This window comes from Clinocottus analis, unplaced genomic scaffold (assembly GCF_023055335.1).
Source record: "Clinocottus analis isolate CAN_PGR_092001 unplaced genomic scaffold, fCliAna1.0.p SCAF_62, whole genome shotgun sequence".
NCBI classification, from domain to species: Eukaryota; Metazoa; Chordata; class Actinopteri; order Perciformes; family Cottidae; genus Clinocottus; species Clinocottus analis.
The window spans coordinates 300,776-318,054 of record NW_027176221.1 but is presented as its reverse complement, the minus strand read 5'-3'; the positions used below and the strand labels follow the sequence as shown (position 1 = coordinate 318,054).

The 17,279-nt window shown below is 45.3% G+C and overlaps 1 protein-coding gene across 3 annotated transcripts in view; it reads left to right on the top strand.

The window, feature by feature from the left end:
- Nucleotides 1–16,872, top strand: part of acap2b (ArfGAP with coiled-coil, ankyrin repeat and PH domains 2b) — a 36,103-nt gene extending 19,231 nt beyond the window's left edge. The window contains exons 9-25 of one of the 3 annotated variants that reach the window (XM_068604150.1): nucleotides 1,346–1,420; nucleotides 3,286–3,297; nucleotides 6,454–6,566; nucleotides 7,008–7,059; nucleotides 7,596–7,696; nucleotides 8,074–8,179; nucleotides 8,483–8,691; nucleotides 9,394–9,463; nucleotides 9,580–9,674; nucleotides 9,830–10,017; nucleotides 10,725–10,823; nucleotides 11,391–11,483; nucleotides 12,018–12,247; nucleotides 12,355–12,464; nucleotides 12,567–12,677; nucleotides 13,180–13,241; nucleotides 15,088–16,872. In XM_068604150.1, the coding sequence (XP_068460251.1) occupies nucleotides 1,346–1,420; nucleotides 3,286–3,297; nucleotides 6,454–6,566; nucleotides 7,008–7,059; nucleotides 7,596–7,696; nucleotides 8,074–8,179; nucleotides 8,483–8,691; nucleotides 9,394–9,463; nucleotides 9,580–9,674; nucleotides 9,830–10,017; nucleotides 10,725–10,823; nucleotides 11,391–11,483; nucleotides 12,018–12,247; nucleotides 12,355–12,464; nucleotides 12,567–12,677; nucleotides 13,180–13,241; nucleotides 15,088–15,191 (1,830 nt within the window). In that variant the 3' untranslated portion in view covers nucleotides 15,192–16,872. The remainder of the gene's footprint in view (nucleotides 1–1,345; nucleotides 1,421–3,285; nucleotides 3,298–6,453; nucleotides 6,567–7,007; nucleotides 7,060–7,595; nucleotides 7,697–8,073; nucleotides 8,180–8,482; nucleotides 8,692–9,393; nucleotides 9,464–9,579; nucleotides 9,675–9,829; nucleotides 10,018–10,724; nucleotides 10,824–11,390; nucleotides 11,484–12,017; nucleotides 12,248–12,354; nucleotides 12,465–12,566; nucleotides 12,678–13,179; nucleotides 13,242–15,087) is intronic. The other 2 variants (XM_068604151.1, XM_068604152.1) reach the window with 2 other exon arrangements.
- The last annotated feature ends 407 nt before the right edge of the window (nucleotides 16,873–17,279 follow it).

Genomic DNA, 17,279 nt, shown 5'->3' with positions numbered 1-17,279 from the left:
TGATAACACCACCAGGCTGCAAAAGTCAACAGTAGAAACCTGCAAAACACCATCACATTGCTCTTACTCTGTGAGGGTTAGTGGGAGGAAACAAGAAGCTGCTTTCCCCTCTGGAGGAACAGCAAGCCACACGAGTTGTCTCTGGATATTACTGCAATTATTACAAAATAAAAACAAGCTTGTTGCAGACACGAAGGAGCCGTAACAGTAATGTGAAGAGTTACTGGTGTTGAGACAAAGCTGTTTAGATGACAGAAGGTTACAGGACGCATAATACACATAAATATCAAATCTCTTGTTCTTCATATAAACTCAGACGGCAGAAGTTACTTTTCCAAAGTGTTTAAACTTCATGATTCATGTTGAATATGACACTTTGTCTACCCTTGTGTTTGGAATATATATATATATTGTATAAATAAATAAATAAAGCCTCAGGAGTGAACACGGCTGGAGTGACCAGCCCTTCAACAGGTTCAGTCTCTTTCCCGTGAGTCAGCGGCGTCATGGTGCTGCGTGTTGAGACGGATCAGACGACATGTCTGGTTGTGCCTCTGAGGGCGAGCAGACGTCCTGCAGAGAGATGAGATGTGAACTGTGAGGCGAGTCTGTCACTACAAGTGGGAGATGGGAACTCGCAGCGGCTGCAGACAGAAGCAGCTGGACTCGTTAAGCTGCGACGGAGGAAGCGTTTCCCATGCGATGCTATCTTCTGCCGCCCTTTCCTCTCCAAACAAAACATCAAACGCTGTCTTCTCTCAAATAATTGGGTCGCAGCGTTTTTGTCGTTTCCCCTAAAATGAAGATATTTCGTGAAAGAAAGCAAAGTGAATTACACAAAATAAATAAAATGCAGTTCTGCTGAAACTGTCCAATGCTGACGGTTACAATACAGACTGTATGACACAGGAAGTGAAGGGGTTCTGCTCTTTTCTCTCTTTGGCTGACTTCCTGTAACGCGTTCGTATGAATTGTCCTTAGTTTGAAGTTGTGGTTGAGAAACTGAAGCCACAGCAGCGTTACGAGCCTGTGATGAACTCAGCTGAGCGTAGTGAACAAGCAGGACGGTAACAGATGCTGATCCTGTGTTTGAGGCTCAGAGCAGTGATGAGGTCACACACCATGTGACCTCATCACTGCATTAAAGTCTTCTTCACTTTGCTTTCTGCTCAAAAGATCCTTTGTGTTTATTGTCTGTATGCGATGGAGAATCAATAATCGTTGTCATTCCTTTGAATTTACAGAATACAGTCTCCTAACAACAACTCAATGTGTCTGAAACATTTGTGTTTTGGTTTCAGTGTGTGTGGTGTGTGCAAGCTTGACGTGGTTGTGTCTGTTGCAGTTGGACCAGCTGGTGGTGGATGCAGCCAAAGAGAAGAGGGACATGGAGCAGAAGCACTCCACCATCCAGCAGAAGGTACGCTGGTCTTCTCTTAAGACAAACGCACACAGCACATGGAAACCAAACCACCTTCACTCTGAACTCTCATACATCTTTATTAGGTGCACAGTTGTCATGAAAGATCATAAATGACACGTAATCCTCGTTTCCTCTGCAACATGAAAAACAAACAAACCCAAACGCATTGCTCTCTGACTCAGAATGAGCTCAACATGAAGATACTCTGAGCTCAACATGAAGATACTCTGAGCTCAACATGAAGATACTCTGAGCTCAACATGAAGATAATCTGAGCTCAACATGAAGATAATCTGAGCTCAACATGAAGATAATCTGAGCTCAACATGAAGATACTCTGAGCTGAACATGAAGATAATCTGAGCTGAACATGAAGATACTCTGAGCTCAACATGAAGATACTCTGAGCTCAACATGAAGATAATCTGAGCTGAACATGAAGATAATCTGAGCTCAACATGAAGATAATCTGAGCTCAACATGAAGATAATCTGAGCTCAACATGAAGATAATCTGAGCTCAACATAAAGATAATTTGAGCTCAACATGAAGATAATTTGAGCTCAACATGAAGATAATCTGAGCTCAACATGAAGATAATCTGAGCTCAACATGAAGATAATCTGAGCTCAACATGAAGATAATCTGAGCTCAACATGAAGATAATCTGAGCTGTTCGGCCCCTAGAAGCCTTTCTAGCTGCTCGCCGGCTCCTTTCACGGTGAACTCTTGTTGCAGAACTTCTCTTAAGTCTTTCATTGATCTGTAAAACACATTCTATGGACAAATACATTATTTCTAATCAGGGAAAAAAGCCTTTCATATGAAATGTTTTGCCCAGAGGTCCATTCACACGACACGGTCTCACCATTCACTGTTCTTTAGTCAGTGAATGAGGTATGACTCGTGTAAGGTGATCCCTCTCTCGCACGCACGCACGCACGCACGCACGCACGCACGCACGCACGCACGCACGCACGCACGCACGCACGCACGCACGCACGCACGCACGCACGCACGCACACACGCATTATTGATGGCTGACAGAAACCCATTTCCAAACATTCAAGGTCTAGTTTCAGCTCGTTCATGTCTCTGGTCAGAACTCACAGACCTGAAACTCCCACGAGTCACACCTGTTATGTTGCATATGATATGAGATACATGTGATATGTTATATATCATGTGATGCATCATATGTTGTACATCAGATGTTATATATCATATGTTATACATCATATGTTATATATGTTATACATCATATGTTGTATAACAGACAGGGTGCACCAAATGACTCAACCTGGAATGTGAAGAGGCAATAACAGAATGGTGATACTTAGAATTAACAAAGTATTTTCCCCAAACTCTGATATTTTTCTCTTATATTTACAACAAAAACCCTTTGACTTCTGTTCATTTCTTTGTAGTGTTCCATGAAGCCTCAGAATCCTGAGTGTAAAGCAGGACGAGTACATTATATTATATCCATAGCATGATGTAACTTTATCTGCAGACGTCCAGCTGTCGTCTGCTTCTGTTCGTTCCTTCATTTCTCTGTCAGCGGCATTCATCTCAGTCTCCACTGTGTGCAGCCAGTTCATCTTCTGAGATCTTTGTCTCTTTTCACTCTGTTCTTCCATCTGTTTTCCTCCCTCCTCTCTCTGTTGCTCAGTCAGTGATGGTTTGTGTGCCAGCTTCCTGTCCTTGAGCACCTTTCCTCCACCTCCCCTCCCTTCATTTATCTAGATGCTATTTATACGCTGCCTCCCTCCACCGCTCTCTTCCTCTCTTCTGCTTCTGTACAGACACATAACCAACTGTCTCTTCTGCTCCTTCCCAACTCTTCTTTTCCTCCTCTTCAGGCTGCTCTGCAGGTAAGCTGTGTTTCTTTTCCCTTCACTGTCCTTTCTGTTCCTCGTCTGCACGGTCGAGTAGATGCTCGAGTCGGTCGGTTCATCTGGAGTTGAACTGGCAACCTGCATGAGATGATGCTAGTTCATAGATTCATGTCATCTCGTGTGTCCCTGTGCGTCCAGAACCAGCAGCGTGAGCACGCTGCTGGTTCTGTTCAGTTATTTACACGTTAACTGAACTGTGTGTGATTGTCTTTGTGTTTTCAGTCATCTTGAATGTGAATGAATGAAGTGAAGCATGTTATTAGTTCTCAGTACGGATATGACCTGTACAGCACAACAGTGCTGCATTACTTAATGTTATATTCAGAACATGAATATTTCCCCAATGTTACAGGTCAAAGTGCACAAATATTACTTATTACACACAGCGTCATTAATGAAGACTGACGGACTGCTGACTTCTCATAAAGAAAGAGACGACGTGTCATTGAGTTTAAAACGGCTATGGTATTAAAATAATCTGATTATTTTTCTGCAAGAATACGTCGGATTGTGTAACACACACGACATTCAAAAGATAAGATATTCCACAATGTTCAAGGAGTTTGTAGTGTATGACCACGAGGAGAAAAGCTCAGTCTGTGGAACTGAAGTCAGCATAAATGTTTGATGCTTGAGCTCCCACTTCATTATTCTAACTCAACAGTCACACCAGCACACACACACACGCTCACACACACGCTCACACACACACACACACACACACACGCTCACACACACGCTCACACACACACACACACACACACACACACGCTCACACACACGCTCACACACACACAGAGCAGGTGACGTTGGCTCGGCCTCAGGAGGCGGAGCAGCAGAGTCATGTCATGTTTTGATGGAGGAACAGTGTCAGGCGGCGGTGAGGGTCAGCTGAAGAGTCGCTGCTGGTGACACTCTGCCATGGAGAAGCTGCGCAGAGACACTTTGAGGCCGCAGGGATTCTTTGGCCTCGCAGGCAAACACTGGCACACAGACCAGAGGGCTCGCGCTCCAGAATAACCTGCGAAAAATGAAGATTTTCAGCCGTTTTCACTACGTTTGGTATCTGGTGAGTGCAGCTGGAGGAAGTTGGTGTCTGCATGCGACGGCGTCTCTGTGCTCATGGCTATTTATAGCAGTCTGTTTGTGTTCCTTTCGTGTGATTGGTTTGTCTTGTGTCTCCACCATTTTTATTATGACAAATCCTGGATGTCTCATGTTCCTGTGGTCGCGTGAGGAATCTGTATTCATGTCCGCTGCCGTTCTCTTGTGTGACCTTTCAGGAGGCGACTGGGCTCGAGTCAGACTGCCGCAACTTTTTCGCTTGGAGGTCGACCTCCGTACGTAGCGTCACCGCATCGACTTCCTCTGGTTTCCTCTTTGTAACCCGACCAGCCGCTCGCCTCACGCCGCGTTGCGGCGGCTCATGTTTGCACCTTCGTGTTTCTGCTCCTTTGAGTGCTGCTTGGTGTTGATGTGCTTTGATGACGCAGCATGTTGGTTTTGCCTCGTTGGTGCTGATGCTGTGCTGCTGGTTGGAAGTCAGTGAGCGGCTTGTTGCTTTGCAGTCTTTCATTTTATTACATAAATGATCTCTGTTGACGGGTGAAAACCTTCCACCTGCAACGTGTTTCAGACACGAAGAACAACAGACTGAATGTTTAAATGTCCTGGTTTAGGTTTACAGGCATGTGGAGGGGTCGTTGGTTTACATCTCAACAATCATCAATGAGCTGTGTGTGTGTGTGTGTGTGTGTGTGTGTGTGTGTGTGTGTGTGTGACTTACAACATAGTTATCAGGACAGTTTAGAGGATGGTGTTCATATTCAGCTGCTTTCCATTATTGTTCTGAGCAGAAGCTTAAAACAGACACAGTTTGTTCCCTTTGTGCCCCCAAAATAACCTCAGTAGTCCCAGAGTATGTCCTGCTGGAAAAGTGTGTGTGTGTGTGTGTGTGTGTGTGTGTGTGTGTGTGTGTGTGTGTGTGTGTGTGTGTGTGTGTGTGTGTGTGTGTGTGTGTGTGTGTGTGTGTGTGTGTGTGCCTGATACACCATGTATCATAGGGCAGAGGGGTTTAACTTAAGCTCAGGTTACGTTTACAGATCCAAGCAATAAGACGTCGTGCAGCCAAGGACGTGTCCACTTGTTATGCGCATGGTGGTTTTCCAGGAAGTTAAGAGGAATTATTCATCATGGTTTCCAGCTGCTGCAGGAGGAGGGCGTCTCAGAAGTATTAGTGTTGACATGTTGGACTTTCATACTAATGTTGGTTCTGCTCTCAAGATTAAAGCTTGTTTCAGTTCCTCAGAGCTATCCTCGTTTTCTATCGTGTATATAATATATATGTATATAATATATATGTATATAATATATATATAATGTATTTCATAACAGAGGAAAAGCTCAGTCTCTTTGTAGCAGAGATCAGCTCGCTCAGTAACACATCTAGAGCTGTGACTGGTCGTGGAGATGGTGACACTCTGTGTAACCCGAGTCCATAAGGAGACACACACACACACACACACACACACACACACACACACACACACACACACACACACACACACACACACACACACATATATCAGGTAGTACATGTATATCAGATAGTACATGTACATGTATATCAGATAGTACATGTACATGTATATCAGATAGTACATGTATATCAGGTAGTACATGTACATGTACATGTATATCAGATAGTACATGTACATGTACATGTATATCAGATAGTACATGTACATGTATATCAGATAGTACATGTACATGTATATCAGATAGTACATGTACATGTATATCAGGTAGTACATGTACATGTATATCAGGTAGTACATGTACATGTATATCAGGTAGTACATGTACATGTATATCAGATAGTACATGTACATGTATATCAGGTAGTACATGTACATGTATATCAGGTAGTACATGTACATGTATATCACGTAACTCTGCAGCATCCTTGTGATGTTGTGAACGTTCAGGTCCATGTGAGCTGCTGGAGGTCAAAGGTCATCACTGATATTCCTCCTTCAGGACTTCCTGCTTACCAGAAAACAGTCACTTGGACCAAAGGAAGATATCAGTCTGTAAAATGTTGTAATAAGTTTTTACTTTGTTTTCATTCAGGACTTCTCGAATGACGACACCAAGCTGGAGTACAATGTGGACGCTGACAACGGCATCGCCATGGAGGGCTACCTGTTTAAGAGGGCCAGCAACGCCTTTAAGACGTGGAATAGGTACCAAAGACTCCACCGGCTCCTCGTGAATATGTTCATCATTAAGCTTTATTATATAGAAGTGCTTCATTATAGTGAGCTGGTTGTTGTTTATGTCCTCAACATTTAGTTTAGAGATATTGAAGTTGCTTTAAATTTTATTTTCTCAGCAAATACTTGAAAATGTGTTTTTGATCATTTTTTCATGCCATTCCTGACGGTCATACGCAGTCAACTCTTTCTTTTATGCTTTTATAAAACGTGTTGAGGCTCCAGCTGGTTTGCTGTTCTTCTCATAACGTAACAAAGTGAATATGAATGCTGAAGAATGTGCAGGTGGTAGTTTTACTGTGTTCAGGTCCTCGTCAGCTCTCTGCCGTCGCTCTCATCAACACGAGGAGGAAGTCGTGTTATTTTAGGAGTTTCACCAGCAACCGCTCGAGACTTTGTTTTTCCTTCCAGGCGTTGGTTCTCCATCCAGAACAATCAGCTGGTTTACCAGAAGAAGTTCAAGGTTTGTCAAGTGACTTTCTTTTGTCGTTTCCAGCCTGAGAGCAGTGACGAGCCGCCGCATGGCGTCCTCTTAGTCCTCTTGGTCCTCTTGGTCCTCTTGGTCCTCTTGGTCCTCTTGGTCCTCTTAGTCCTCTTGGTCCTCTTGGTCCTCTTGGTCCTCAGGGAAGACAACGCCTGCTTCATGGAAATATTGGCAGACTTTTATTTTGTGATATTTTTAGCGCTTCATTTGTTTCCCGTTACATTTTCATACAACACTTAAAGTTCTGTTATCTGCACTTTATTTTATATTCTATTGTACATGGAATACGTTTATATTTCTTGCCCTGTGTCAAATGTTATTATTGTTATTGTTTAATGTATGCACCGCCTACTAAAATAGACCTGGCACTCACCGGTTTCTGATTTTAATATCTGAAGTGAAGTCTGTGTATTTAAAGTCTGTATTTAAAGTCTGTGTATTTAAAGTCTGTATTTAAAGTCTGTATTTAAAGTCTGTATTTAAAGTCTGTATCTAAAGCAGCGTCTGTCTCACAGGACAACCCCACCGTGGTGGTAGAAGACCTGCGGCTGTGCACCGTCAAACACTGCGAGGACATCGAGCGCCGCTTCTGCTTTGAAGTGGTGTCTCCCACCAAGTGAGTACAAGTCCACACACCTGCAGACACACACCTGCAGACACACACCTGCAGACACACACACGCTAGCAGACACACACACGCTAGCAGACACACACACGCTAGCAGACACACACACGCTAGCAGACACACACACGCTAGCAGACACACACACGCTAGCAGACACACACACCTGCAGACACACACACGCTAGCAGACACACACACGCTAGCAGACACACACACGCTAGCAGACACACACACGCTAGCAGACACACACACGCTAGCAGACACACACACGCTAGCAGACACACACCTAGCAGACACACACCTAGCAGACACACACCTAGCAGACACACACCTAGCAGACACACACCTGAGCAGCTGCTGGTCCAGCAGGAGCTGCATGATGCAGGCGGACTCGGAGAAGCTGCGGCAGGCCTGGATCAAAGCCGTGCAGAGCAGCATCGCCACGGCGTTCCGCGACAAGGGAGAAGAAGGCGAGGTGAGAACCCGACACGCTGCCGCTCCAGAGACACACACCTGCAGACACACACCTGCAGACACACACCTGCAGACACTCCAGAAGGGTGAAGGGGTCACATGGACTCTTTCAGGAGAGGGTGGAGTAGATAATGAAGGAAACATTCTGCAGCCTGTGTTCATGTTCTAGTCTCCCGCACTTTTACATTCAGTGTGTTTGCTGCTGTTCTACCTGCACGTCCACCACATGAACTTTTACTGTAGCTTGATCTCCTGCTGCGCCGTGTTGACATGCGGATGTCTGTGTCCCCGTCTCGGATGTCAGAAGCTGGACAGGAAGTCGTCCACGTCGACAGGAAGCCTGGACTCCGGCGGGGAGCTGAAGGAGCGGCCCATCAAAGGAGAGAGTCTCCTGCAGAAGGTCCTGGCCATCCCGGGAAACACCTGCTGCTGCGACTGCGGCCAGCCGGACCCCCGCTGGGCCAGCATCAACCTGGGCATCACCCTCTGCATCCAGTGCTCCGGCATCCACAGGTAGAGGAACAAGAGCGAGCCCTCATGTGTGTTACTGAGGTTACAGAGAGCAAGAAAAGAACCAATGGAAAGAACAGAATAATCCCAAAGGAAGACACAAAGACATGAGATGCTCAAATAAGCAACGCGGTTTATTCCAGAAAGAAGGAACTAATAGACCGTTAATAAACTGAGGAAACAGAGTATTTACTTATCTCCCTCGTTGCAGGAGTTCCTTTTGGGTTCCTCTTGGGTTCCTCTTGAGTTCCTCTTGGGTTCCTCTTGGGTTCCTCTTGGGTTCCTCTTGGGTTCCTCATGGGTTCCTCTTGGGTTCCTCATGGGTTCCTCATGGGTTCCTCTTGAGTTCATTTTGGTTCCAACATCACCAGAAGTTATTCTCAGCTCATTGCATGTTTTCTGTTCTATGCTTTGTTGATGGATTTATGAAATGTGATCTGCGATGAGCATCCAGCCTGCTCGGGATGTTGAGACGACCTTTCATTACTTTCCAGGGTCAAATATTTTCCCATCATTTGGGCCACATTTGTCCACCACGCTGGGGTCTGTGCTAATGTTGCTCAGCCAATAAACCTGCAGACCTCAACTACTTCATGACCGAATCTACACAAGTGTGTTAACGTGTTCTGGTCGTCAGGACTTTGCAGCGTTATCCGTTTGTAAAGAGGAAGCTATGAACGATGGCGTTGTGTTCTGGCCCGGCAGGAGTCTGGGAGTGCACTTCTCTAAGGTCCGGTCTCTGACTCTGGATACGTGGGAGCCAGAACTGCTGAAGGTGAGAGAGCAAAACAGGATTTACATGAACAAACAAAGATCCAGTCAGAACTGAAAGTCTCACTTTTAATGCGACAATAACAGATGAGTTTTAAATGTATTTGCATTCTTTCCCAGTTGATGTGTGAACTTGGAAACGGAGCCATCAACCAGATCTACGAGGCTCGCCGAGAGGAGCTGGCGTCCAGGAAGCCACAGCCAGGAGACCCGAGGTGCTTCATGCGGTCTGCATCGTGCTCTTTATGACGCAATATGAATCAAAGCTACAGCAGTTGTTCAGCTTTGCATCAAATTGAACTGGAGTAGATAAACTAGTAGAACGTTTTAAACCTTCCCCTCGTTCACAAACGGAGCTTTCCCCCAACAGACACGAGGTGGAGGCCTACATCAAAGCCAAGTATGTGGACCGGCGGTTCGTCCGCCGGCCCTCCGACGAGGAGCTTCGCAGCAAAGTGGTTTCTCTGAGCAAACAGGAGAAGCGGCTGAGCAGCAGCTCCGAGCATCTTCCTCCCCGGCCGCCGCCGCCGACCCCGAAGCTGCGAGCCGGCCAGTCAGGTCAGTAGAGACCAGCTGGAGCGTTCTGCCATGGACCTTCATGAACACACCGACTAGAACTAACTAAAATAAAGTTCTGATCCCGACCCGACGGGTTTCTGTCAATAACACGAATGATTAGGAAAGAAAGTGTTGTGAGTGACAGCTGGATGGACGTCAGCATGAAATCAGCAGCTGGAGGTACAAACAGTGTTTACATGAACCTGTTGCATTACTAGTTTTTGACCTCTTCCCTTAATGCCAATAATCAGAGATATGAATGATTAGCAATGTTGTAAATAGATTTAATACCTAAAATCTTTTAATTTTAGAATTATAGATATAATTTCAGAGATTATGTTTCAGAAGCAGAACTGTTGGTTTCTCTTCACAAACTAAACTGCATCCAGATGGCAGTCAGGGTCTTGTGTGATTGTTTGGCACTTTCCTTGATCTCCTGAGTGATGTGAGTGGAGGAGAAGCTTCCAGCCGTCGTCATACTTCCTGTTCTGTGAGCATCTGATGCCTCAGCTCTGCAGCGTCCAGCCAGCTGCTGCTCTGACTCTGCTTTTACCTGCTTCCTCTCTCCTCTTCCTCAATATTCCTTCCCCTCCCTTCATGTTGTGTGCTTCTGAACTAACCTGATCTCACTGCCTCCCCTTTAACTCCCCACCTTAATTTACACCCTCCGCTTTTTAATTTCCAAACTCCCATCGTCCCTAACGTAGCTGCCGGCGGCATGGAGGCGCGCCGCGACTCTCTCTTCTGTGCTGACGAGCTTGACTCGCTCTTCTCCTACTTTGACAAGTCTGCCAAGCTCAGGAGCAGTAAGTACTGAACGCTTCGTGTCTGGTTGCTTCTCCATCCTGCTGTCGTGTGTTTCCTGCTTTGGGTCTGTGGACTAACAACCTTCATGCTCTGCTGCTGCTTCATGCAGAGCGTCTTCATGGACCCGCCCATCATTTTAAGAGAGTTTTTCCCTGAGCTGGAAAGAGTTTCTCTCTCACGTGGTTTCCTGGTATTTGTGTCTGTCTCATCATCATTTTGCTGTTTAGGGACTTTAAACATCAGGTGATGGTGGGATCCTCCAGTTCTCTTTCTGTAGATTTCGGCCGGGGACTTGTGTGCGAACACTTTCTGTACAAAATATTAGGACCACCTGCTGTTTCTTGTCATCACACTGGAGCAAGGTTTACAGGAAAAAAGACACACAAAAAAAGGTGCAAAAAAGCCACCAAAATGTTGGAAACAGAAGAATTCCTCAAAATGTTTCTGAGGGTTTTACATCCGTGTGATGACCTGAAACCATCAGCAGGAAGCTGGTCCTTTTATTTCATACACTCAGTGAATGACTGTGTTGTTCTACGCGTCGTGATTCATCCTTTGTCCTCCAGTAAAAAGTAAAGACAGCGGCATCCAGAACAGCGCTGATGGGAGCCGGGAGATGCTGGCGGCCGCGGCCTCCAACAACAGCCTGATGGATGCAGGTCAGACTGCATGCCTGTGTCTGCATGCCTGCATCTAACGCAGGAAACATCAAGTACAAATACATAACAAAACATACAGTATCTGTGCATGTTTTGGGGACAAGAATGTTGCAAGAAAAGAAGAAATAGTTAGTTAAGGAGCTTCAGCTGCTTATTGTAGTTGAGCTTCTCCACAAACCTTCAAAACACATAATCATGAGTTGTTCCTTCGTCTGTGTTGGTGAATAAGAGACGGTTGTCTCATGACGCTAACGCCGAGTGCACATGATGTTGTACAAGACAACGATCTCCTTTTTGTTTCACTGTGTTTAAAAACCAGAAGGAAAACCTCTTGAGTCATTGGAGAGTTCAGGACATTTTGTCCAGTAATTACAGCAGAATATAATGTTTTTCTTACCCTGGAAAAGTTTGGACTTGGTCATAACGGCTTGAGAAGCTCTCGGTGTTGCACCACAACACAGACACACTAGCATTTCATTGACTTATTGTTGTACTGCTCGTTGAGAAGAAACGCCTCCTCTCCTCGTGTTGCAGACGCCGCAGAGCGCCCCCCCATGGCCATGCCTGCAGCGCTGCCGCCTCCGTCTCCGTGTAAGATGGTTTTCTACGAGCCGAAGGAGTACAGCTCGGGCCTGCAGCTGTACTGGGCGGCGTGCGCCCGCAGCCTGCCCGACATGGCGGAGGCGCTGGCCCACGGCGCCGAGGTCAACTGGGTCAACGCGGAGGAGGACAAGCGGACGCCGCTCATCATGGCGGTGCAGGGGGTGAGCGGGCCGGAGAGAAGAGCTGATCTTGAGAGGACAACAGCTGTTTAAATGTGTTGTCGGTGGAGAGTGATGCAGCGCGTCTCATGATGGTTGAATCCTTTCAGGGTTCGCTGGTCACCTGCGAGTTCCTGCTCCAGAACGCAGCTCACGTGAACCAGCAGGACGCTCAGGGCCGAGCGCCGCTGCACCACGCCACCATGCTGGGGCACACGGGGTGAGTCGTCCTCGTCTTCATCGCTTCACCTTCGCTCAGATCGTATGGAAGTCTGGCACGACTCATTGCGTATTAAATGCTGAAACATCCTCTCTGTTTTAGGCAAGTGTGTTTATTCCTGAAACGAGGAGCCAATCAAAACGCTGCAGACATTGATGAGAAAACGCCGCTGACGATCGCCGTGGAAGCAGCCAACGCCGACATCGTCACGCTGTGAGTGTTGTCATCAAATATTAATGTTTTACTCTGAGAGACAGCTGTCACCTCCAGGGATCCAATGACCACACAGACTGTTGTTCTATCAAAGTGATTGTTTTATGTTCCTGCCTCTGGAAAAATAAAAAAATAAACAGCTTTTAGAGTGCAATAGTTGAAATATTAATATTTCATAAGGAATCATTTACTGTTTAAACCCTGAATGAATAAAACAGATATTAATCACCTGATAGAGGATGAGTTAACAAAACAGTCCCCACGTCTCTCACTCAACATGGTTTCCTCTTGAACGAAGCGCAGAAGCGTCTGCGTTGATGAAAGAGCAGCTTCCTCCAGCAGGCGGCGCTCTGTAACCAGTGAACTGATCTACAGCCCGGACGGTTCTGACCGCTGCAACACACCATGAGTCCTTCTGTTGGGGAAGAGCCTGACACAGAGCCACATGTTCAGATGCTCGTGATTAATCTGTCACTTCCTGTTTGTTCACCTGCACCTCCAGGTTGCGACTGGCCAAGATGAACGAGGAGATGCGCGAGGCGGAGGGCCCCTACAGCCAGTCAGGTCAATACCACACCAACAGCCCCACTGAGATGCAGTACAGGAAGTGCATGCAGGAGTTCATCAGCCTGCAGCTGGATGAGCCCTGAAGACTCTGAGAGGCTCGTCAGAGGAAACGCAGAGCCAGGTTTCAGTCTGAAAACTGCAACTTAACAGCCAGAAAACCCAGTTAATCCTCTGAGATGACAGATTAGAGGAAGCGTGTTACGAAGAAGGAACATTTGACGCACTGACGAGAGAACTGAGCCCAGCGCGGTCAGCGGCGCTCCACGTCCTGCTAGCATCCTGCTAGCATCCTGTTAGCGTCCCTGTTAGCGTCCCTGTTAGCGTCTCGGTTAGCGTCCCTGCTGCTCTGAGTGCAGCTGTCATGTGAACGTCCAGCTGCTGCAGGGTTGTTGTTGTTGTTGTTGTTGTTGCTGCACCTTAAGGTGCAGAACGTCGGGTGCTTTGCTGTATTCATGTGACGGAGTTAAAGCCATCGCCTCTGGACATTCGTGAAAAGCTTTGTTCCAAAGTGACTGAAGCAGAAATACTAGAACACAGAGACACGAGTTACTGGATGTTCTGTAGCGACGCCTTTAAGTTAACACGACACGGTGGGGGGGGGGGGGGGGGTTTGTGTGTGTGTGTGGGTGTGTCTGTGTGGGTGTGTGGGTGTGTGGGTGTGTGTGTGTGTGGTTCACTTGGTGTTGTGTCTCTTTGCTCAAACAAAGCTCCTCTGAACCTCCAGAAGTTTCCAGTGACCTCAAAGTGACGTCAGTTTTCTCCAGTTTGCAATAATCAAGACTAATAATAATAATCAAGACTAATAATAATAATCAAGACTAATAATAATCGAGACTTTTGAATGACAGTTTGTGTTCATGATCCGTCCAGAGAGCTCAGTTTATCATTAAAATGATGACAACTTGTTAACGTGATTATTTTCAATGATCAACATTTGTCTTCTAGAAATTGTTCAAAAGATGAAAAAGCAAAACTGTCACATGAAACTCAACAGATTGAGAAGCAGAAGGAACTCTTTTATTGCTCTTTTCCTCTTTTCTCTGTCATCTCTCTCTCTGTAAACTCTTTTCTTCCTCTCAGAGTTTTGTGCCTTTCTTCTGTTCTCATGTTTTCTTTGGGCGCTGACGTCAACACAACTGTGTTTTTGTACATAAACTCTGCACTTTAAACACAATACAGTTGTTACAACAAGAATCTGTGAGCTTTTCTTTTCTTCCTGAGTCCATGTTCAGCTGCTCTTCTGCTATTTGCCTCATCTGTTCTTTCCTCTTTCTTTCCTCTTTTCTTTCCTCTTTTCTTTTTCTTTCCTCTTTTCTTTCCTTTGTTCTACATCTGCATTGTTTCATTTCATATTCCGAGCTGCGTGACGCTTCACAGGTATGACCGACTTCTTCTTTCCCTTCTTGCTCTGATGATACTGTTCTCTTTACTTCCCCTTTACTTCCTTTACTTCTTCTCTACTTCTTCTTTACTTCCTCTTTCTTTCCCTTTACTTCCTCTCTACTTCTTCTTTACTTCCTCTTTACTTTCCCTCTACTTCCTCTTTACTTCCCCTTTACTTCCTCTCTACTTCCTCTTTACTTCCTCTTGTGGCTACAGAAATTGTTGATGTAGAAACCGTAACTCCTCCTTCCTTCAGCTCATGCTGCTGATCCACTTTGTTCAAAGTGAGACAGAAACATGAACTCAACCTGCAGGTGAAACGTTTGTTGTCCTGATGAACTCGTCTGAGTTGTGTGACGCTTGTTGTGAGCGCTGCTGTCTGACTTGTTGATGTTTCTCTGGAGTTGTGTGACGCTTGTTGTGAGCGCTGCTGTCTGACTTGTTGATGTTTCTCTTGCAGGAGATGAAACCTACCAGGACATCTTCCAGGACTTCACCCACATGGCCTCCAACGACCCGGACAAGCTCAACCGCTACCAGCAGTACGACGTGCAGCGACCCTGAAGCGCCACGGGGGCGCTCCGGCGGCGCTCCGGCGGCGCTCCGGCGGCGCTCCGGCGGCGCTCCGGCGGCGCTCCGGCGGCGCTCCGGCGGCGCCCCGGCGGCCGGATGGCGGTGCCCCGGCGGCCGGATGGCGGCGCTCCGGCTGCTTCCCCCGACGTCGTGCAGCCGTGAAGCTGCTGAGTGGCAGAACCGGACCACAGCTCCTTCTCCTGCCGCCGTGTTTCCAGAGTTAAGGAAGAACTGTGATCCAGCTCACTGGTTCAGTCCGCTGGGCCTCTCCTCTCCAGAGGAGACGTTCAGGGTCTGAAGGACTTTGCGAAGTCCTCAAACGTCTAAATCCTGATTGAACTCTGAAGGAGGAGCTGTGTGTGACTGTTGGACAGGAGAAATGTTTTGTCTTTCATAATCTGTGCTGCTGGAAGGAAGTTCTGACTTCACAGATGCTTTACTTCATTTTAAAGGTTTCAGGTTTTCTTTATGATCAAAGCATCTTTTGTATAGAAGTTCATTCGCGACAATATGCGTTTACTTTTTTGCACAAATCCCTTCATCTTAAATCTCTAAATGTTTTCCAGCTTCGACGTTTTGAACGATGAAGAGTGATTTATGGAAGTTAACAAGTTATTCATGTCTGCAATGTTAAAGATGATTTCTTTCTGCTTTTTAATTTCTGTTTAAACTCTTTTCTCTGAGTGATTCAGACGCTCCATGTCAGTACGTTTCAGCCCTTCAGCGTGATGATGATGATGATGATGGTGATGATGATGATAATGATGATGATGATGATGATGATTGTTCTGTAGATTCAGTCTCGCGCTGATATTAAAGTGAAGATTTAAAAAGCTCCACAATCATATGGACGTATCGCAGCGTCGCTTCTGGTGGTGAAGGACGAACAGCTGACGACGAGTTCAGATTAAAGTTCATCTGCAGACCCACAAACACACAAACACAGACCCACAAACACACAAATACAGACCCACAAACACACAAATACAGACCCACAAACACACAAACACAGATCCACAAACACACAAACACAGACCCACAAACACACAAACCTGCAGACGCCTCTTCTCTCACACGTCATGCTGTTGCTCATAGATGTTATTTATCTATATTGATTGATTGATTGATATCTGGACTCGGGAAACAAATGAATCTGATTTACATGTTTTGTGCTTTTTCTCTCAAAATGAATTCAAATGATTTTATTTGTACGAATGTTAAACTTGCTGTACTTCTCTGTTAAAGTATTTTATATACTTTAAAGTAAACTCCTCTGGATCAATAACGGGCAGCAGTCTGCATGGCGCCAGACAGGAGAATATTACTATTATTCATACTATTAATACCAATACTATCGTAAGACTTTAACTCATCAGTTTTATTCGGTCGTGACATCATCAGGAATGAATTCTGCAACGTTTCTTCAAAAGAGCGTTGAATCTTCTCGCTGCCATTAAAAGTATAAAATAACATTTAATATGCAGCATTTAATCTGAAAACAAGTCGTGTTAAGTTCAGATGAGTTTTGATCCTCCAGAGAACTGAACAACGAGTTATTGGTACTGAATTATTTCACGAGCTTTTGTAAATCTGCTCTTTCTTTTGCTGATTTCAGCCTCTTTGATATTTCTGCATACCAGAATACATAAAGTGTATATTATTCCTCCTGTAACGTGTCAGAGCTTCAATACGTCACCGAGGACGAGTTGTGACTCCATATTATATTTAATGTTTATTAATGCTTATATTATATTTAATGTTTATTACTGCTCATATTCTATTCAATGTTTATTAATGCTTATATTATATTTAATGTTTATTACTGCTTATATTATATTTAATGTTTATTACTGCTTATATTATATTTAATGTTTATTACTGCTTATATTATATTTAATGTTTATTAATGCTTATATTATATTTAATGTTTATTAATGCTCATATTATATTTAATGTTTAACTGCGTTTGTTCAAGTTGCTCGTTGGAAGAAAATCTTCTTTTCACTATTTTCATTCATTTGTTTTCAGATGTTCATTAAATCCTGAAGTTTGCAGCGAGGCCGAGAGGAGCGACTCCGT